This window comes from Leuciscus leuciscus, assembly GCF_965113295.1.
Source record: "Leuciscus leuciscus genome assembly, chromosome: 10".
Classification (NCBI taxonomy): domain Eukaryota; kingdom Metazoa; phylum Chordata; class Actinopteri; order Cypriniformes; family Leuciscidae; genus Leuciscus; species Leuciscus leuciscus.
The window spans coordinates 17,032,593-17,055,290 of record NC_138734.1 but is presented as its reverse complement, the minus strand read 5'-3'; the positions used below and the strand labels follow the sequence as shown (position 1 = coordinate 17,055,290).

The following is a 22,698-nucleotide window of genomic DNA, read 5'->3' as shown; positions in this document are numbered from 1 at the left end:
ATGGTCTGTCAATGAGCTTTGGTTGTTGGTTAGGGGGAAAAAACTCTGCTAACTGTAATTCGTTACAGTTATGTCAAAAAACAAAGTAATCAGATTATAGTTACTTTTTGTAAAAAATGGGAATACTATCAGGATTACAATGGTTTCACTTAAAACTAAATAAATTAGTATTTTGACATAATAATGCTATTTTGACAGTATTGATGTGCCAATCATGGTTATATCCGTGGAGACTGAAGATAATTTGAATGTCGGCTGGGCCAAGTCATAAAAAAAAAACATTCCAATTAACTGCAAGTGGGTCGTGGGTCGATGAGGGATAAATCATTAATGTGTTGATTTTAATAAAGACACAGAACTCTCATTTCACGGTAAAATGCAACGAACATGCATTACTTCATTAAAGCTCAATTTAATGTTTCATACGCAACAGAAATGGCAGCGCTTATCGGTTAGGCAAATTGGTAGTAGCAACAGTGGCAGGAAAAAAGGTAGCAAAATGCGACCATTTAGCCGCAGTCTGGATCTCTGACTCAGGTCCTGAAACTGGCTCAAATGACCAAAGGCCACTGCAAGAAAAAAAAAAGAAGGCGTCTTTTTCTTCTATATGACTCATTGATGTGCCATAGATTCCAGATTTTTTTTTTTTTTTTTTTTTTTTTACAAGAAAGGAAAGTCATTTTGAGATTAGAGAGAAAACATGAAAGACAAATAGTTAACTGGGACAGTAAGAGAGAGATGTAGCAGTGGTAAAATGTCTGATAACAACTCCACCCAGACAACTCTAGTCCAGATTCCTGTAAAAAAGCTGCCAGGGACACTACAAATGATGATGTGACGTAACATGACCTCAAAATGTGTACCTTCCTAAACACCTCTCCCTCTTGCTGGAAAGATCTGAAAGATTTCTGAGAAACCAAGTAAAACGAAAGTAAAAGCAGCACCAAACTGGGGTTTTACCATTATTTTTCCAGGGAATATGGGTGGCAGACAGCGGCAGAGAAGTCTCATGACACATGATTACATCATTTATGAACAAATGGTTACGTGTTACGAAGGAATCCAGCCATACTACAGACACTAGGCCCTTATTCTGCAGATTTTAAGGCAGCAGTACATTCTCCAATGACTAAAATTATCTCTACAGATATTGGTATTGACTCTGGTATATCAAAATATTAAATGCAACAACATCTTGACATTTTCAAAAGAAAATAGGAGTGGGGGACATTAATATTAATCACTTGGCATAAACTGATTAGCTGAAATCAAAACGTGAGTGCTAGCAAATGGGATTGTGTCTTGCGCACTAGTTGTGAATTTGTGTTTATGGCTAAAATAGTGAATAATTCCAAAACATTGTCATCATTTTGACAGGAAAAAACTAAAATACCATTTTCATCTAGTGTATAAATTTTACGCAGTATGTCAGACTCTCTTGCATTCTTTATTTGCATGCATGTGAGAGAAATAGTAAAAGAATATATAGTAATTAGTAATTAGAAATAGTAAAAGAAATAGATGGCAGAGTGCCATCAGCATAGCAATGGCAATTTGGGCATCTACATACTAGAGTAGTGGTCGGCAACACGAAAACCAAAACTGGCCCGCCAGCAATAATATCTGGCCCGCACCCGATTATTTTGATAGCGGCTGGTTCTGAAATAGATCTGTCATGACAGCAACAGTTACTCACAATCACTTCGTCTTTAGTGATTTTGCCTTCAAAATAAAAGTATGATAACATTTTTGCAACAATATTTTATTTTGAGATGAATTGAGAGCTTTTAATTTGAAAAGTTCTCAAAGACATTCAAAAGAGTCTGTGGATCGCTTTGTTGCAGATAAGACACACCGGCTTTGCATTCACAAAACTAGGTAGGATGAACGCATAGTTGTCTTTCCATTCTTCTTTGTATGCCCTATTTTCGCTGTCAACTTTCCTCTTTAGACTCTTTGATAGTGCCATTTTCTCTCACCAGCTAGTTTAAATGTTGACATCACTCTGCACACGACATAATAGCGTACCTCGAGCACACAAACAATAAAAAAAGTTTAATACGCGAGGATGCCAAGGAGTGTAAAAGTAGGCTACGTCAAATAATTATTACAATAAGTTAGGCTCCATTGTGTAACAAGCAAATTAAAATGATTCACATTTATTATTCACAATATGGAAAGAGGAAATAAAACATAGTTTTACTCAAACATGCCATTAATGGGCTTATTAAGTCTTTATTTTTTTTGTTATTTGTATCCATTCCGCTTCTTCCACATATGTGTGTTTTAGCAAGGTGGTCTGTGTTGCAAGTTGGTGAATGAAGATACTTACCAGGTTATGTGTCACTACTGCTTTATTCATTTATCCAGTGTAAAACCCAGACACCGCCACACAAATGTTGCTTTTTGTTTATGACTGTCCTACTACAGGGTTTAACACCAGTTACAAAAGACACTGTAACAGTCTGACACAGGCAATCCTAGTTGGATTTTTCATCAATTAATTTCTTAAATTATCCTTTGACTATCTTCTGGCTCACCATCTAGTGGCGAAATTAGTTTTTTGGCCCAATGCCAAACTTACTTGCCGACCCCTGCACCGATGTATGTTAGACCCTATACCGACTAAGCTACTGAAAGAGATGCTTCCAGAGGTCATAGATCCTCTTCTTAATATCATTAATTCATCTTTGTCATTAGGATATGTACCAAAAATTAAGCTGGCTATGATTAAACCGCTTGTTAAAAAAACACAACTTCATCCTACAGAATTAGTCAATTACAGGCCGATCTCGAATTCTACCTTTTCTGTCAAAGATAGTAGAAAAGGCTGTATCTTCACAACTATGTTCCTTTTTAAAAAGAAATGCTATCTGTGAGGATTTCTCAATCAGGATTTAGACCGTACCATAGTACTGAGACAGCTCTCATTAGAGTCACAAATGATTTGCTCTTATCATCCGATCGTGGTTGTATCTCTCTATTAGTGTTACTCGATCTTAGTGCAGCATTTGACACAATCGACCACAACATTCTTTTAAATAGATTCGAAAATTATGTTGGCATTTAGTGGAATTGCATTAGCATGGTTTAAATCATACTTATCTGACCGTTATCAGTTTGTAGCAGTAAATGAAGAGATGTCTTATCGATCACAAGTTCAGTATGGTGTACCACAAGGCTCAGTACTAGGACCGTTGCTGTTCACTCTATACATGCTACCCTTGGGAGATATCATTAGTAAGCATGGCATTAGTTTTCACTGTTATGCTGATGATACGCAGCTCTATATTTCTTCACACCCAGACGAAACTTACCAATTCACAAAATTAACGGATTGCATAGCTGATATAAAAAACTGGATGACTAGCAACTTCCTACTACTTAATTCTGAAAAAACAGAGATTCTAATTATCGGACAAAAAACTTCCTCACGTAATAATCTAGAACAGTGGTTTTCAAACTGTGGGTCGCGACCCACTTGTGGGTCACACAGTGAGAAAAGGTGGGTCGCACAAAGGCACTTAGCTGCTGCTAAATTTACGTTACGATGAGTGAAACAAAACCAGTCCGATTAATGACCAAACGACTATGAGTTTTAGCGCCCGCCAAAGTGTTATTTGATCGCTGAGTAATGTAGATGAACTGCTGCGCTTGTGACAGAGTCACAGTGCATGTTTAACTGAAAGAACGAGCAGAGAGAGTACTCGGTCGCGCGCGCGCTCTCTCTCTCTCTTCGGAGCCAGGCGAAAGTGTAAAAAAGACTTCACCGTCTCCAAACTAAGCGCTGTCCTGCTCTCTCTCCCTCGCATATATTAATCAAAATAAATCGACACGGTGGTAAAAGGTCGGAAGACCAAAGTTTCATGTGGAGCATTCGGAGATTTTTTTTTTCTTCCTCAATTACCGCTGGGTGTGAATTGTGCTAAATAAGTTGTTGCCTTATCTTCTCTGAAAAGCGTCCCAGACATTCAGCTGACATAAAACAACACTTTAATTAAACGAAAAAAAAAACTATCCAGTGATGAAATGTTTTCTGTGTTGACACAAATCTTGGATGTCTATGTCCTAACTGCTGGGATAATCACACAACGCGCACGACATGTCCAATTCGCGAACTAATGACTCCTTTGAACGATTCATTTTAATGAATGGACAACTGATCTTTCCAACAGTGAACTCAGGAGACGTTTGAATCAGTAACACTTTACAATAAAGTTCTATTTATTACATAAATTACATAAAAAGTACAGTTTGCTTACTCAAGCTTTAAAATAAATAAAACCCCTTGTTTAAACCATATGACTACATTTTTCCACTCAGTGCTATCAAGAATCGATAAGAGAATCGTTAAAGAATCGGATCGATAATCAGAATCGTCAGTGGCATTATTATTATTGATAAAATCTTATCATTTCCCATCCCTATGTGAAGACGGTAAAATTATAATCAAACATTAAAGAACATACATGTTTTTAAAAGTTTTTTTTAAGAGTTAAAAGTTTAAAATATTTTGCTAACATGAAGGCTTAATTGTCACTGTCAGTCTTTTTACATCAGTGCAAAACTAGGGAATGCAGATTAAGACCATCAAGCATGCATTGATTAATCCCATTGCATGTAGAAAAAAAAAATGTGCGACCAAATCATGCTGGTGTGACCAACTGATAAAGTTGGTAGCACCAGTGCAAGTGGGTCTTGAGATTGATTATACTTGTCTAGGTGGGTCCTAGAACGAAAAAGTTTGGGAACCCCTGATCTAGAATACGGTCTAACACTTGATGGCTGCTCTGTCAAGTCTTCGTCGTCGGTTAGGAACCTGGGTGTGCTCTTTGATACCAATCTTTCATTTGAAAGTCACGTGTCTAACATCTGTAAAACCGCATTTTTTCATCTTAAAAATATAACTAAATTACGTCATATGCTCTCAATGAAAAATGCAGAACAATTAGTTCATGCGTTCAAGACATCAAGGCTAGATTATTTTAATGCTATTATGGGTGGTTGCACTGCATGCTTAATAAACAAACTACAGCTGGCCAAAAATGCAGCAGCTAGAGTTCTTACCAGAACCAGGAAGTATGACCATATTAGCCTGGTTCTATCAACACTACATTGGCTCCCTATTAAACATCGTATAAATTTTTAAATATTGCTCAAAAATATCTCAAAAATCCGACCATTTGACAATACCTAGAATATCAAAATCGACTGCTGGCAGTAGATCCTTTTCCTATTTAGCACCAAAACTTTGGAACAATCTTCCTAACATTGTCCGGGAAGCAGACACACTCTGTCAGTTCAAATCTAAACTAAAAACATATCTCATTGCCTTGCATACACACAACACATTATACACTTCTATAATTCAATGTTAGGCTGCATAGTTTAGGTCAGCCGGAACCGGGAACACTCCCCATAAATCCTGATGTACTTGTTACTTCATAAGAAGGATGGTGTCTACGCTAAGATTAGTCTCTCTGTTTATCCGAGGTTTACCGCAGTCCACCGGATCCAGGCCATATCCAGATCTGATGAAGGACCTGCATCTGGACACGATGACAACACAGTCCTGAAGTGTCAACTAGTCCCTCCCCTGTTTACTGAAGTCATCCGGATCCCGGCCGTATCCAGATCAGATGGTGGACCTGCACCTGGACCCATCCATGACGCATCCCTGAAGTGCCAGCCTCATCAGCCATGTGAAAGCCTCATCAACACAACAGCCATCAGCACTGATCCTCAACAAACTTGTCTCCATACCGGCGCGATGACTCCGACCTCCAACCAGATGGAACTGGATAAATATTCTGAATGTTCTGATCCAATCTGACTTCTGACCTAATGCTGCCTGGATCATAATCATACACTGTCCACTCGTTGGCCCCCAACTGAGTTCTCCCAAAGTTTTTTTCTCCATTCTGTCACCTGATGGAGTTTTGGTTCCTTGCCACTGTTGCCTTGGCTTTTGGCTTGCTTAGTTGGGGACATTTAATATTCAACAATATTGATCTGCCTTACTTAAGGTGGACGATGATGCAATTTTCTTCTAGAAACAAACTTTGTTGTATTATTTTCATGTTATCACTGTGAAGCTGCTTTGATGCAATCTGTATTGTAAAAAGCGCTATATAAATAAAGGTGTCTTGACTAAAGACGGAGAATGAAAATGCAACTGTCTACGGTCCAATTCTCTTTATTTATATTTAGAACAGCTTGTTCCATGCCCTGATAAATGACCTTATGCAATATGCATTCTTGAAGTGGCAACCCTTGTGCGAAGCCCTCCTTATGTGAATACCTACTCAGGTAAAGACCTGCAAGTCTACCTGTGCGAGTCCGCTGAGCTAGGATACAGACAAAGTATTTCTTCCTTTTTACTTTCTTATTTCCCCTGTGCCACCAGATCATGTTCATGGCAGACGGAAGTACAAGCACGTCCAAACATAATAATAATAATAATAATAATAATTCATTACATTTATATAGCGCTTTTCTCGGCACTCAAAGCGCTTTACATAGAAGGGGGGAATCTCCTCAACCACCACCAATGTGCAGCATCCACTTGGATGATGCGACGGCAGCCATATTGCGCCAGAACGCCCACCACACACCAGCTTACTGGTGGAGAGGAGACACTGATAAAGCCAATCAGTATATGAGGATGATTAGGAGGCCATGATGGACAGAGGCCACTGGGCAAATTTGGCCAGGATGCCGGGGTTACACCCCTACTCTTTCGAAAGACATCCTGGGATTTTTAATCACCACAGAGAGTCAGGACCTCGGTTTTACGTCTCATCCGAAGGACGGTGCTCTTTGACAGTATAGTGTCTCCATCACTATACTGGGGCGTTAGGACCCACACAGACCACAGGGTGAGCACCCCCTGCTGGCCTCACTAACACCTCTTCCAGCAGCAACCTGATTTTCTCAGGAGGTCTCCCATCCAGGTACTAACCAGGCTCAGCCCTGCTTAGCTTCAGTGGGCAACCGGTCTTGGGCTACAGGGTGACATGGCTGACATGGCTGAACATATACAGTAAATGCACTCCAGGCCACTGATGTTCCCTTGCGGTACCATGCCTGTTTTTTCAATCAGCTAAAGGGCAGAGAACGTCTTGGTTACTAGTGTAACCTTCATTCCCTGATGAAGGGAATGGAGACGTGTCAAAAACGACACTAGAGGTCATTCGAGACCCCCGAAATGTTTCCTTTCTGTCTGTCACTTTCAATGTTGTGTCGAAATACTGACACTAGATGTCCCTTACACTAAATGGCACAACTTCAACTGCGTCACAAGGCATGGCGGTGCCAACAGCAAGTGCAGCTACGCTAATCTGCAAACCCCAGGGTAATGACCTCAGGTCTCCCTATTAAGGGGACCTCTTCACCTCTATGGAGAGGTCACTCAAGCCGTGGGCCTCTTCTGATTTTTCAAATATATATATATATATATATATATATATATATATATATATATATATATATATATATATGTGATGCGATCTGGGAAAACCCACCACATGGTGAAATTTTACCTATTACAGGTTTTGATATCATATGGAAGCTGGTATCAAGCCCTTTCCAAATCTGTTTTTATTTTTATCATAGCTTGTTGGTAGCAAAAGTTATGTTTATCTGAAGTCGGCCGATCGCTATGATTTTCTGTAACGGAATTTTGAGAAAAACAGGTTTAATAACGGTCACCGTCGGGACGCTTGGCACTCTTTTTTTTTTTAAACAGGATTGGCGCGAAATGCGCTCTAATACACATTCACTGTACATGTTATGTGGTTTATTTTATAGGTAAACTATCTTTGTAGTGTTAAGAGACAGACAGGTGTATGGGATATACGGCGATTGTTTTGTTTTTTTCACCTCTGCGTGCGTTAGACGCGTTAGAGAAAATGGTCGCATAGAATGCATTAGAGAAAGAGAGTATTTTCAGCTTGACACTATCGCTGTTTTTCTGCACTAAACAAGGGAATTTTGCCAAGATATTTTCAGAGATAAGAGAAAAGATGTTATAGAATAATAATTTAATGAAAACAATTTTTTGACAAAAAACTGACATTCAAACTATTTTGGAATTTACTGAAAACGGCCCAGCGCGACATCCGACGGGTTTTCCCAGATCGCATCACATATATATATATTTTTTTTTTGGGGGGGGGTTTATGACATGGTTGTTAACGTTGGGAAGCATATTCCTCACTGAGAAAGAAACACTACGAAGACCACACCTACCCAAATGTGGAAAATACATCCTATGGACTCATCAGTGGGGAGTACTAAATAGGGAAGAGTCCTTGAGGTGGGCTACCAGCTTCACAGCGACTGGTGACGGGGCTAGCTCCATTCAGGGGAAGACACTGGGTTCACAGAGAGGGAAACTGAACAGTGGAAGAATACATCGTATGGAGCCACTGTCAGGGAACCACTACATACAGAGCACTAGCCAGATTTCAAGGGCTCACCTGAAAATGGGCATACCACAATTAATGGCCTGGTATTGAGTTCCTCCACCGAACTCATTGGGATCCCAAGATCCCGTAGGAGTGCTACATGATGGATAAGGGGGGCCCAGGGTTCACCATTCAAGGGAGACTCTAACTGGACCTAAAAAGCCCACATTATCACCTCAGGGAGGGGAAAGCGCTAATGCAAACGCTACACCCAATCAGTTTGTCCGAGTTTTACCTGTTTTTCTTAAGACTTGAGACGAAACTGTTTCCATGCGGAGATTATGAAATCTCGCAAAAGTGTTGGGTGTAGCCCAGCCCACAGCTCTACATATGTCTGCTAAGGTATGCCAGCCTACGTGGAAGCTCCGCGTCCAGTCCAAATATATGCGCAAAGCATGCACTGGACACAACAGAGACAGGGCTTGGTCTCCCTCATCAGGAAGGATTGCTTGCAAGTTCACCACTTTGTCCCTGAAGGGAGTAGTGGGAACTTTGGGCACATATCCAGGCTGGGTCTCAAGACAACGCGAGTAGGCCGGCACGAATTACAGGCACGAGTCACTAACGGAGAAGGGTTGTAGGTCCCCCACCCTCTTGACGGAGGTGAGCGCAATCAGGAGGGCAGTCCTCTTTGAGAGGGTGCTAAATGCAACTGATTGCAAAGGCTTAAACGGATCTCTCTGCAGGGCCTGTAGGACCAGAGAAAGATCCCAAGAGGGGATGACGTGAGGTCTAGGAGGGTTTAGCTTATGTGCACCTCTTAGGAACCTATCAATTAGGTTGTGGTTTCCCAAATACTAGCCACCCATCGTGCCATCATGTACATCATGTCAAAAAAGGAAAGCAGAGACCATGGAGCGACATGAAGGTGAGTAAATGATGATAGAATTTTTATTATTTAAATAGTGTGTGCCTAAATAATTATAGTTTCTTCAAATTTAAACAACTAAATGACACTAAAATCTCATGATAATTCATGTGTTTATAGTTCTACTAATAATAGTATTGATATATCTAATGTCTTATCTGGACTTATATGTGTTTCTGCATGTGATGGTGTTTTCACAGGTGGATATACCTACACTGCTCTGCTTTAAAGCTGTATGCCCTCCTGGCAAAACCAACAGTACACCACACAACCAGAGATCCCTCATAAGCCCATATACTCCAGCCATTTCAAACTGATACAATTTCTCTTCTTCCTTGTGTACACTTTGTCCTTTCTTTTTTACGTGTCACTCTACATTCTTTGATGTAGATATTAGATAGATAATTAGATATTAGATTGTTTCTGCTTTGCCTCCTACACTCTCCATTTTTATTTCTCTCTTTCTAGCATTCTAGCATTCTCTAGCTCGTTCTTTCTGCTGGTGGTTGTTGGTTCATAACAATGATACAGTTTGCTTCTCTCTCAACCTTAGCATTAGAGCATTCCTGCTTAAACATTCCCAGATATCAGTAAACAAAACACTGGGGAACAGAACACTAAGTGTAAAATAATGTTAAAGCCTTCCAAACCTGATTATGTAATTCCATATCTGGTCGTCACACTGTTCTATCCCTCTACATTTTTTACATTTTTCCATGGGGAAGAATTATCTGGTATTTGCTAAGGAACTGGAGACTTGCCATACCATTTCCCAATGGACAAGCTTATCCCAGCCCACTCTCCTTCTGTTTCCCTCCTACATTTGGATAAAAAACACCTGCTTTCAATCCCTTGCTCTCTTAAATAAAAACTGAGGCTAGGACAGCCAGCAAAACAGAGCCGGATGACATTCCTTAAGATTCCAGAATTCCCAAACGCTGCCACACAGAGTGTGTTAAAGTTCATAAACAAATATCCATTTGTGTAAAACTGTAAATGTCCATCAAAACTCAAAGATTTTGAAAGGTGTGCATATGTTCCTCCATAGTTCCTCACCACACTAAGCTGACTCCAGGATGTCCGGATGGGTCTGTATTGGACCACAATGCCTTCATCTGGCTGAGGTTGTTTGGGCTCAGTGTCCTCATCAGAATCATTGTGCAGTGCTTTCTCTTGGTAATTCTGGTACAGAACTTCTTCCTCTGAAACAACAAAACACATTCCTCTGAAACAACAAAACTAACTTTGTAAGACTGTGAAAACATTCCTAGAAATGATCACCTGATGGCACAGTCTGAACTACACATTCCACATATTTCACATACTATTTAACATACCTGTGACCAGTTTACACAGACATGAATCTATCTTCTGTTTTTAAGATTTTTAAGAAGGTAATTAATAAAAGAAAAAAATTCAAATGTATACATTTCAATTAATTGGTTTATAGAAATGATTATCTGCTTCATTTGAGTCTATTAGGATATCCAACACTAAAACTGCCTGATTAGCCGATATTGACAAGCCATAATAGGGCTGTGCAAAAAAAAAAAAGGTCTGTGCAAGAGCTGGTATAAACCACAGTATAAAATGTCTATCATTAGTGATTTTGCTATATCATGTATATTGAGGTATTTAAATATATAGCACTATTGACACTTCAAAGTGACAGTGCAGTGTTGGCTGCACAGACGATCACAGAACACTATTTGACAAAAAAAATGTCACAGCTATCTTATAAAGACCTCAGAGAACTGTGATGGTATGCAAGTCGACCAATGTAACTCCACAACAACTACATAAATGTATCCACTAACCATTCAGAAATGTTCAGGTGCAGTCTTAAAGTTGCAACCTCTTCCTGAGTCTCTCCGTGAGGCTGCAACCCAACTACTGGTTATTTCTGAGATTTTGGATGAGTGATATTATTCACGTGTTTTGTTATTGCCGGAATATCCGAAGCTAGTGTAAAGGATCGGCCCTCTTCTGAAAGGGGGCGAGGAGCAGCAGCTCATTTGCATTTAAAGCGATACACAAAAAGGCACGTTTTTGCTCACACCCAAAAAGGGGCAAATTGGACAAGCTATAATAAATGATCTGGGGGGGATTTTGAGCTGAAATTTCACAGACACATTCTGGGGACACCATAGATTTATATTACATCTTGTAAAAAGGGGCATAATGGTGTTGTCAAAAGTACAGACTTCGGTACCAAGTCGATACTGAAATTTAAAACATGTGACGATTTGAGCGCTGTTGAGCGGAATCGTAAACACATCAATTTTATTTGTATAGCACGTTTAAAAACAACTGGTATTGACCAAAGTGCTTTACAAAAGGACTTTATAGAAAACATATAAAACAGAAAAGCAAATTTAAAAACAATAAAAATGGAAAACCTATGAACTAAGAAAAAAAAGGGAAAAAAAGATAATCAAGATATATTGAAAGCAATTGAAAAAAATTTACGTTTTCAAAATGGATTTAAAAATTAATAAAGTTTGGCCAGATCTGATGTAAGCCGGTAGGCTATTCCATAACTTAGGGCCGATGACCGCAAAAGCACAATCACCCCTGTTTTTAAGTCTAGTTCTAGGAACAGATAGTAGATCAGAGTCCCCCGATCTGAGTGATCTTGACTGTGTGGGCGGATGTAGCAGTTCAGATAGGTACTGTGGAGATTGGTTCTGCAAACACATAACAAAACATTAAAATAAATTCTGAATTTAACTGGTAGCCAAAGAAGCAAGATCAAAACCGGGCATCAAAAACGAATTGCAAGCGTGTGATACATATTTGAGGGGCACCAATATTAAGAGTATTAAGAGTTATAATAATCTAATCTGGAACTTACAAAAACACGCATAGCAGTCTCAAAAAGTCTTTGTTCTTAGCTGACAAAAAGGGCTTAACCCTGGCTAAAAGACGAAGATGATAAACCTTTAGACGAGCAACAGCATTTAAGATATTAGAGCAGATAGAATAAAAAAAAGTTCAAATGTTCATCAGCATCCAAGAAGCTTAAAGATGAGTCCATGTCTTGATTGGCACGTAGACTGAGATAAGATACTATAAAATCCTCTCTTGCGCGATCAGTAAAAATACGAGTCAGCCGTGAGCGAGGTTGATGCTTATGTATAGTTCCATTAAGAGGTAGGGAGAACAAAATCGGCAAGTGATCCGACATGTCCGATACAGGTAAACCACGTGATAAAATTAAGTCTAAAGTATGTCCCAGAATATGAGTGTGGCCAGACACCCACTTATCAAAATCAAAAGAGACAATAAGACTTAGAAACTCTTTAGAGAGTGGATTAGAATCGCAGCATACATGAATGTTAAAATCACCCAAAATGAATAGTCTGTCATAGCTGGTAACAATATCCCCCAAGATCTCTGCATACTCATTGAGAAAATCTGAGGCAGGCGATAAACCAAGGCAAATACCAGTGAGTTAGTTAATGTGATCTGTAGCAACTGCACTTCAAAGGTGCAGCGAGGGCTAGTTGTTAGACTGCGGCAGGGATAAGAATTTTTAAACAATGTCCACCACCACGGCCAGAAAGCTGCGGTGAATTTAAAAAATGACAGTCCTGTGGAACTAATTCAGTGAATTAACTTAACTCACCAGGTCTCAGTAATGAATAAAATATCCAAGTCATGCGTCGTGAAGAAGTCATTTATTATAAATGTCTTGTTCACCACTGACCGTGCGTTGATCAAAGCCACCTTAAGTGGCGATGTTGCTTCCTCCAGCAGTGTTTTCCAGTTTAGCGGTTGGAGGTTAAGGAGATTCGCTCCACGGTGTCGAAAGCGGGAGGAGACGCCGCGTGAAGGCACAGACAAAGAGCATGGAACAACAGGTCGAAGCCAACAATGCGAGGGAAAAGACCATGCAAAGGCACTGGCAAAGTGGCGCTCATAGACCAGCACAGGTCCAATACACACATGCGAAGACCACTTGAGATTTCAGCCGAACAGCATTTCCACCCCGCTTGCCGCGCTTCCTCTGACACCGTCGCCTCCAGGGAGGATCGGCGGAATACCAACGCAGGTGTGCAGGGAGGTGTGGGTGAGCAGGTAGGGGAAATCAGCAAGACACATCAACGTCACAATTGGTTGAATCGATAGCCATGCGGATATTTAATAATGTTTGGCGATCGTAAACGAGCGATGTCACAGTCTGAATTTAGTAGGAACAAACATAAAATCACAAGATTTAAAAACGAGAAGGAGAGCAACAGACGGTTAATGCCACATACAACGGCGCCATCTTTTTCAATGGAATGGCCATTGTAATCACGCTCATCAAATATGTCTGTGATTGGCAGCCGCTACAATGATCAGCACTTCAAAAACATGTTGTAAATATACATCAATGCTCTTCATCGAGCGCTTACACAGATACACACGGGAGCGTTTGAAATCAGGCATCAGCAGATCATATGTCATGCATATTGTGTTATGTAAATATATTTACGCAGTGAAGTAGCCACTGCTTAAAGTTTACTGACACATTAAAGTGATAAAATACATATCCAATTGAAATCGGATCAGATTTAGCAATTGTGAACGGCAAAAAAAATCACATGAAATGCGAATTTTACAAATCAGTTTCGAGCTACATTCATGTGTTTTGAAATCCTATTCAAATTGCATTTCTGGAAATCTGTTTCAGTCTGACTGCTCTGATCGGATTTTGCATGGTTTATGTGACTCTTTCATGCCACATAAAACATAAACGTCAGACGGTGTTATAGGTAACATGTTGAAAGTCGCTGCAGAAACAATGTTGTGTTGCTGCAAAGTGCCAGATTAGCAGAAAATATCAATACAAAGGAGACATGTTTTGAGACTGGCAGATACACCAGCAAGGAATAAAGCCACGCATTCCAGCCTTCAACATTTCTGCCGTTGCCTCATAAGGCGCAGTAGTCCAGCGCAGCGGCTGTTGTTGTTTTTGGCGTATACCTACCAACGCAACGTCATTGAAATCAATGCAAATATTACGCAAAATGAAAGAGCGGCATGGGACACACAAATTGGATCTGAACAGTTGCAATAAACAATGTGGGCAGTCAATAATTTTAGATCAGATTCCAATCAGATACACAAATAATCAGATTTGGACAGACAGTGTAGCCCGTAGTCTTACTTTCACCTAGCACCGGACCACGACTGACTGTGAATGATAACATAATTAGCATTAATACCATGAATGATCACCACATCAGAGCGAATATGTCATTGTACGTCGTATTGGCAATAAGAAGTAGGCCTACATACTAGCGGTGTAACAAGACACTTATCTCACGAGACGAGACGAGACACGAGATTGGGTTCACGAGAATGAGAACGAGATGAGACGAAATTTTATAGAAATCCTCAATGACAAAGTTCATGACTGGAAAAATAGTCTGCAGGTGCATTTTGGAATGTTTTAACTAATAATCTTCTAATGAATGTCATTTCAGTTATACTTTATGAGTATGAATTATCATATGTATTGAAAGACAACAATATACAAGCACTGTAAAAGGTTTTGCCACAAACTGATTGGCTTTTCTCCTGTATGATTTCACATGATTCTCTTCAGACCTTACTCTACATGAATTATGAGCTTCCAGAACTTCTGATTGAGGCTGTGTGTGACCTCCTAACTGAACTCCTTTCCACAAATTGAACATAGAAATAAAAACTGTACAAATAACAAAAATAAATAACAGTTTTCTCTTAATCTTATTAAGTGCAAACAATAAGTGCAAGTGCAACCATAATCAAAGAACTGTAGCACACAGACTCTTTATAATTGTTGTGAAATTGCTGTTTTATTTTGCACCGGCAGTTATAGGGTTTGTTCGGAAAAAGGCCTGGTAGAGAGAAATGGGCAAGTGAGTTTGGCTGGTGCGTTTGTGTACAGTTCTTGCGTCCCGAAAATTAAAAGTTCAGAAACGAAGCCTCCCTTGTCTTACGTTCTTCAGATGTTACAGTACTCTCTCAATATTCAAAGTGAAAACAGAGGCCAGACCCACAACTACACAGTCCAGAGATGAGCTCATTTAGTAGATAAAAGTGTAAAATTTCTCTGTTTAAACATTTGCTATGTTATCTATGTTCTATTGTGAATAAAATATTGGCTTAGGTGATTTGAAAGTCTTTTAGTATTCATTTTATTCAAATTTAAAAAACGTTGGGTTGTAGTCACTGTCACGTGACCTACAAGTATCAGCTTCACTGCCATCCATAAATCCTCTCCCGTGGCCTCATGTGATAGTAAAGTACCCAGCGAATGCGCACTTCAGAATCTCACAGGAAGTAGTAGGTCATCCGGGGACTTTTTGCCTACTGTTTTTTGAATAAAATGCATTCGGACACACTACTCTGTTGGCATGCTGTTTTTTTACTTTTAGGGAAGTATTCGATTTTGGATGCAGCAATGGTCTTATTATTGGGAGATACGAGGGTCCGTGGCGCATTGAAGGTTTTCTGTTTTCGGTTAAGCGAAACCTGTAGCGAAACCTAAGCGAACGCTTATCTTCGTTCTGTAAGCGGCCCCTAAGTTACTAACTAATGATCTTTGCAACGGAAGTGAATCAATCAAAAACTAATTTTTGTTTTTTATTTCTGTTTACGGACGTGATGTAACAACGCAAAAACAAATGACCTCAAACTAACATTTCCCACAAAATCGGAACGACAGCACAAATTACAAATAATTTTTTTAAGCTTAATGTTGCAAATCGGGCTACAATAGGGAGACCGCTTTTAACACTGATGTCTTATATACTTGCTCAATAACGGATTTTTGTTTTGTTTTTTTACCTAAAAAAAGTTACATACTGCAGCTTTAAATATAACATTTTGAATATAGAAATATGCAATGATTAAAAAAAAAAAAATGAAATAATACTTTAATTATGAAACTAATACAGCTAATAGGTGGCAGCAAGTCACTGCCTTTGTCAATAGCCCGTTTTACAAATACAGTGTGTACAATTTTCCAATATGCAAAGTTGTAACATAACCAGTAAATTACTGTTATCTGCTATGACTGAACAATGCATAAGATTACAAGTATGAGCATGTGCGAGGTTAATATCACACATTTGCATTTGGGGAAAACAGCACTCCTGCTTGTGTGATATTGCATACTCCATATCTTGAATTTTGGGGGCATTTTTTGCCCCAAGTCCCATTATTTTCTGGCCCTGCTTTATTTAAATTTAATGTGACAGGCTGCAAAGAAACAACAGCAGCTCATGTTAACCTGTTTCATCCTTGTAAACCTAAATACACAAAAAAACAATGTTCAATCTCTGAAGTGTATCCACCACACATCGAAAGTGGCAGCATTTGCGAAATGTAATGGATATGAAGTAGAGATGCATTTTAGGAGTTTTATTCCGATTGTATTAGACAACTCTATTTTGATCAGGTCACTCACACTTGTGAAATGGTTGCAATGTAGAGCCCTGATTAAAGTACCTATCATAGATAAAAACATTTCATCATGCATATCAAATTAAGTAGAGTTCACCTAGTCTCTGTTGAGTGTGCTCTATGTATCACACAGAAAGGTCTGGAGGATGCTCCAATGCTTACCCTCACTGTCAAACGTCCGCTGGGTTGGGGGGCCTTTCTTCCGCCCCACATTCTGCAAAAAGCACAAGTGATTGATTAGTTGTGCTTGACAATTGAGATTTTGACATTATTTGTCCTTTTGATCTTTTTTTTTTTTAAATCACAAAAATCTAACCTTTCATTTAAATAAAACAAGTGAAAGCAGGGGGGAAATCACATTATTAAACAAACGTTTTTTTCTCGAATATGTTGACCACAATAATTGGCACCCCTAGAATACTACACTCACAAAACTAGCCAATATTCAAACATTGCTCTTACTTAAAAAGATAATGTTTGCAAATGCAATTACGTGGACAAGCCAATAAACATGCAATGGGCATGAGATGCAGAATGATTCTGAATTCACATGGGAGCATGTGGCCATCTGCTCTGACTCTTTCCCATCATTTTGTCTTCATAAAAGGAATGAACTGATGGTTGTATTGGGCTGTTAGGTCCACTATCACAGTATGCTGTAATTGCTGTTCACGATGCCCAAACATTCTAAAGGATGGAATTAAGTAATGGAAGTTTATGGTCACATGCAATCTTTGACCTCTTTGATAAATATTATGACCTTTGCCGTTATATAGTGCTGCCTGACAAGGTTCATTTGAGGGCAGTGGTCACGGTCCTAAATATACATACACAAATACAAATACACACACAGTACATCAATATTAAAAATGGTAAATGGGCAATATTAAAATTATGCACTATTTAGTCTAAATTAATTTTAAAAAACAAAACACTAAAATCAATTGTTTTAAATGTAAAATGTTACCATATCACACTTGATGTTTTATTGACAAAGTTCGGGAGGAACACGTTTAAATTGCCTATCCAATCAGCACGAGAGGAGGCCTATATACAGTATAGCCGACTCACCTATGTTCCTCAACAGTTTTTTGCATCCCTCCACCACCCCGACTCCTCACTCGACTGGTTACTATCCTAGCCAGGGATACGGGGAGAGTACTCTGGGTTCAGGACAAATTTCGAGCTCAGAGCCCTCCCCGTGGACAGCACGGCAAATACGCATACTCTTTACTCTATCTGATTATTTGTAAGTGTGAACTTGTGAAACTGTGATGATCCGGTGCGGATATCTAAATCAGAGAAAATCATAGGTTTGGGTGGGTGGTGGATGATTCATTTTTAACAGCGGATTTGTGTGAAGTTAGAGCTGATCCACGCATCTCTACTGATATACACACTCTCTCCTTCATTGAGCAGTGAAAAACAATTCCTTAATAATTATAAAACAATACACAGATTAGGATTTCCAAAAGTTCCGGGATGCATTCACATTATGACCACAACATAAGAACAAGAAGTTTGTGTAATTTTTACAATATTTAGTGTTCAACTCACTTTGCTCTTGGATGGACTCAGGTTAGACTGTCTCTCTTCAGCGACTCCTTCCAGCACAGGCTGGGACAGGCGTTTGGCCTTTGGGTCTAATGATGGAACTTCTATATCTACACCACTGCCCATTGCCCGGCGATATGATTTGGAGCGCTGGCCTCTTGTCAGTAGTCCTCCATTCTCATCTCCATCCAGCTCATCATCCTTACTGGTGGAGAAAGAAGAAGTCTCAAACATGCTTCGCGGTCGGAAGGCACTTTTTCCTGTGTCCATAAACTTTTGAGAGGGCTTGCTGAAGCGTGTGTCGGAGACCAGACCCCTGGGGATGATCTGCTGGGTGCCCATCTTGTGCGCTGCAGGACTGTGGGTGCTCAGTATTATTGGGGAAGGGGGCTGCTTGCCCTCCGAGCCCTGAGATGACCCTGAACTCTGCCGCTGCAACAGGATGCCCCCCGGCCTTTCAGTGGGGGAGGGGCTGCAGGGTGTTGGGGGGTCTGAGGGAAGGCTAAGGTTGGAGGACATAGAGGGGATGCTGGAGGTGGAACTGTGAAGTGGGGAGCTGCGGTAGCCGATGGGAGATCCAGGGACATCCTGTGATTGGCGTGAAGGCGTGGAATTTTGAGGTGATATGTTTGAGGTGATAGGTTTTGGTGAAACTGTGTCTGTATCACCTACAGAAGCATCCCCAAAAACAATTTGATCCCTTTGAGAGGTGAGGGTGAACTGACTGGAGAGACGTTTGAGGGGCTCTGTTATGTCATGCCAAACACTGAGTCCTCCATTCCCATTCTTGGTGGGCAACAAAGGTGTTTTAGGGGAAGAAATAGCGTCTGCACTCTTATCATCCGATTTAGTCAAGTTTGACAGAGAGAACCTGCCGTTAGATAAATATCCAATACTGATGCTCCGGACCACCCTAGTCTTCCTAGTGGGTTTGTTGAGAGTGTGTTTCAGCACTGTAGTGTTTGACGCAGTGGTGCTGATCTTCTCAGCCGGCTGGGTGAGAGTGAACATGCACTTATCATCCACAGGAAAGTCTGTCATAAGAACTCCATCTATTTGGTAACTGTGAGGTCTGGGCTTGTGCTTCTTGTCATTTTCGCTGCGTCTTTTCCAGAGAGGAATGATATTGTTGTTGGAGAGATCCACTTCGTTGCCAAGATCCATAATGAGTCCACTCATATCACTCAGCAATCATTCTGACCTTCGTCTGAACCTAAAGAGAGAGGGCAAAGTTGCATGAGTGAAAGTTGAACTGTGCCCTGAAAGTTGATCGTTTAATAATGGCAACCAAAAGAGATGGTTCAGTCAAATAAATAAATGAAAAATAAACATGCATTACTAACTCTCATATCGTTCCAAACCTGTATGAATACTTAAAAGGAACAAAATTATATTTTACAGTCTTAGTCATACATTCACTTTTGTATTGGGAAAAGATTAATCGTAACTGATCTTTAAATTCGATCTAACAGCTCTTTTCGTGTTTCACAGAAGAAATACAGTCATAGAGTTTGGAGAAAACTGTAAACTATTTTCAAGTGAGGGTGAAATATCCCTTTGAATTGTGCGCGAGGATGTGCGGCTCAAATCCACGATTATACATTTACAGGTATTTCAACAAGTTTTAACTACTTCTGAGTCTTGTAATGGATTTATACATTTTGTAGAGTATCAATTCCTGTCATCCTCTGTACGATTCATCGCGCTTGTTAATAGCTCTAGCGCACAAAAACAACACACATTGCTCGCGCGAAAACTTTGCAAGATTTATAGAAAAGAAATGCATGCATACCTCTGTGTGAAGATTAACTATAACCCTGCTCTCTACTACTGTTTTTCAGCCCGTATGAACTATAATTCCATTGTGGCCGTTTTTCCCTCGAGAAATACAAAAATGAATGTGCTCTAAACTCCAGAAAGTCTGCGTTGTTTATTTGTCGTCACAAGGTGCTTTGCGCTTTTGCAGTCGTGTGTGTTGTTAGTTTGAGACTGTAGTAATGCAGTAAGTGAAGGTTGGGCAGGGAAGGCACAAGAGTTCCCAGTTCACGTGACGTCATGTGCTCGATGATTTAGCTAGTGTGAGTGTCCCAAGTGTCCCAGTTGGCCTCAACTGAGACGCTCAGTGAACTCTGATCGAGGGGAAATAAATAGTAAACGGAAATCTTATTAAACTAAAATTCATTTTAGTTTCTACTATTTTCATAAACTCATTTTGTGTAGTATTTGGTGATCAAATATATATCATCTGATGTGGCGTCGTGCATAACAGTGAATACGTAGCGCCATCATGTGGTGTTTGGCTATTTTTGCAGTGTTTTCAAAGATTTAGGGTGTATAGCAGGCGGATCGACATGGTTTATCCATAAATATATTTTGGATAGTTACAGTTGTAGCCTATTTTGACGAGTCATAATTATAATTTTACTAGTCAAAATAATAATTAGAAATATCTGTAATTCTAATTGGGCTACAAAAATCTGATGAGATATCCCTGTTTTATTCTCTACTATTCAAGATCTATGTAATGACGTCATAGTATCTTCAATTGACGTCATTCATACGCAAATGAAATTAGTGATATCTAATTTAATTTTGACTATTCAAAATGATCTTTTCAGATATCTGAATTTTACCTGCTCCTAATTGTCTATGGCAACCCGTTTTAGCATTAAATAGGCTACCCCTGGCTGTGTATGGCAAGCTGTTTTGAAGTCATTGATGAACAAATAATTAAGCCTGAACCTTGAGCTGAGACTCGAAAGCGGGTTGCCTGTACACAGCTATGGCATATCATATGACACAGCGCTCCTATAACAGCTTATTTTTATCAGTTCTTTTGGAGATTTTTTGTAAGAATTTCAACTTTAAAGAAGCACAGTAAAGATTACATTGAATGCATTAGTGTGAGAGAGTGCGTATGAATTGCACCTGGCAGCGTCTCTCTACTAATAGTGAAGCTGTGGGTTTTAGTTACTAAGAAATAGGCCTATGCTAGAACTTTTCAGTTTCTAAGCTTTTTTTTTTTTTTTTTTGATAAATCACAGAACAGAGTTTACAATTCATTTCTGCGCTGTTAAATGATTCTGAGTGTGCGCGATCTTCACATACTAGGGGTGGGGGGGGGGGAATCGATTCTTAGATGCATCGCGATGCGGACGTGGACGATTCTGAATCGATTTTCAAAAAAATAAAAATAAAATAACCTAATCAACCCTAGAACTCAAATAAAGCCTTGTTTATACTTTCCTCTGGCTCCGCGAGTCTCCGCACACTGCGCGCGCACCTCCCCAAACGGACGAGGCGTTTACTTGACGCGCTCGCCATTTTACTATTCTTTGAAACGACAGGAGGCGACTCGAGTAATTGTTCTCTAAACCATCAGGAATCAGCGGTGAGAAGAAGAAAGCTATACACACGTGACAATGTTTATTTTAGTACACCACCACCAATACCACACACACTACAAAAAGAATCGTGTAAAACCCATATTATAAACCCTGAGATTATTACTCATGACAATAAAACAAAATATATGGATATGAGAATGTGTAAAAAACATAACTCAATTAACGATCTCTTACATATTTTCTAATTTCACTAAACATTTCATTAAGTTTCGTGAGGGTTCTCAAGTCTCACGCATTGGCCGTGAGACACACGCAATTCAACCAGTTCACACGCTGAAAAGGCAATGCCAACCAAGTTGTCCTGCAAGCTTTATATATAACGTTGTATACGAGGCGAAAGTGAAGTTTCCTGCCGCCAGCACATATCTCGGCCAGATTGCGTTCGTTATTAGGCAACATAGATGCGTGAACACACGGAAGTTGACGGAAAATTCTCGGCCACCGTACGTTCGTTACTAGGTAACATCGCGCAGAACACACGTCGTGATGGAGAAGGTAAGTTGGAAGAAAGCTCGTCTAACATTTTTAGGCTAGATCATTTCATATATAGCCCATCGTATACATTATTATTGATGCAGTCAAAAACTCTACAACTACTTTGCAACCAGGCCAGAAGCTTTGGCTCAGTTTGGCTAGCTTACGTTATCTGAAACTAAGGGAAATGTTAGTGGGTATGGGAAGGAATGAAGATGTATTTCTTCATTTTATTTTAAATTATATATTATACTGTATTAATAGTCTTTCTAGTTACATTAAGGCTACATGTATTAAAGCAGAGTGCTCTGGGTAATATTTTATATCCTGTCATTAAAACTTACATTAATCATTGCCATTGCATTTGTATTTTTCAAAGATGTCAGGGAAAAAGCAAAAAGATATTTTATCATTCTGGGCACCAAAGGGTAAGCCCCCTAAAAAGGTTGCCAGATTAGAGGAGGAGCCCCCTACCCCTGTTATCAAG

General features: G+C 39.7%; 1 protein-coding gene and 1 long non-coding RNA gene across 2 annotated transcripts in view; both read right to left on the bottom strand.

The window, feature by feature from the left end:
- LOC309508320 (rho guanine nucleotide exchange factor 26-like) overlaps positions 1-20,319 on the bottom strand; it is a 70,656-nt gene extending 50,337 nt beyond the window's left edge. The window contains exons 1-4 of the mRNA XM_082182896.1: positions 20,123-20,319; positions 18,334-19,543; positions 16,939-16,990; positions 10,393-10,538 (exon numbers count right to left, since the gene is read on the bottom strand). Coding sequence (XP_082039022.1) covers positions 10,393-10,538; positions 16,939-16,990; positions 18,334-19,509 — 1,374 coding nt within the window. The 5' untranslated portion in view covers positions 19,510-19,543; positions 20,123-20,319. The remainder of the gene's footprint in view (positions 1-10,392; positions 10,539-16,938; positions 16,991-18,333; positions 19,544-20,122) is intronic.
- The window catches only part of LOC309508555, a 320,760-nt gene that overhangs the window by 190,462 nt on the left and 107,600 nt on the right, over positions 1-22,698 (bottom strand). The window lies entirely within an intron of this gene.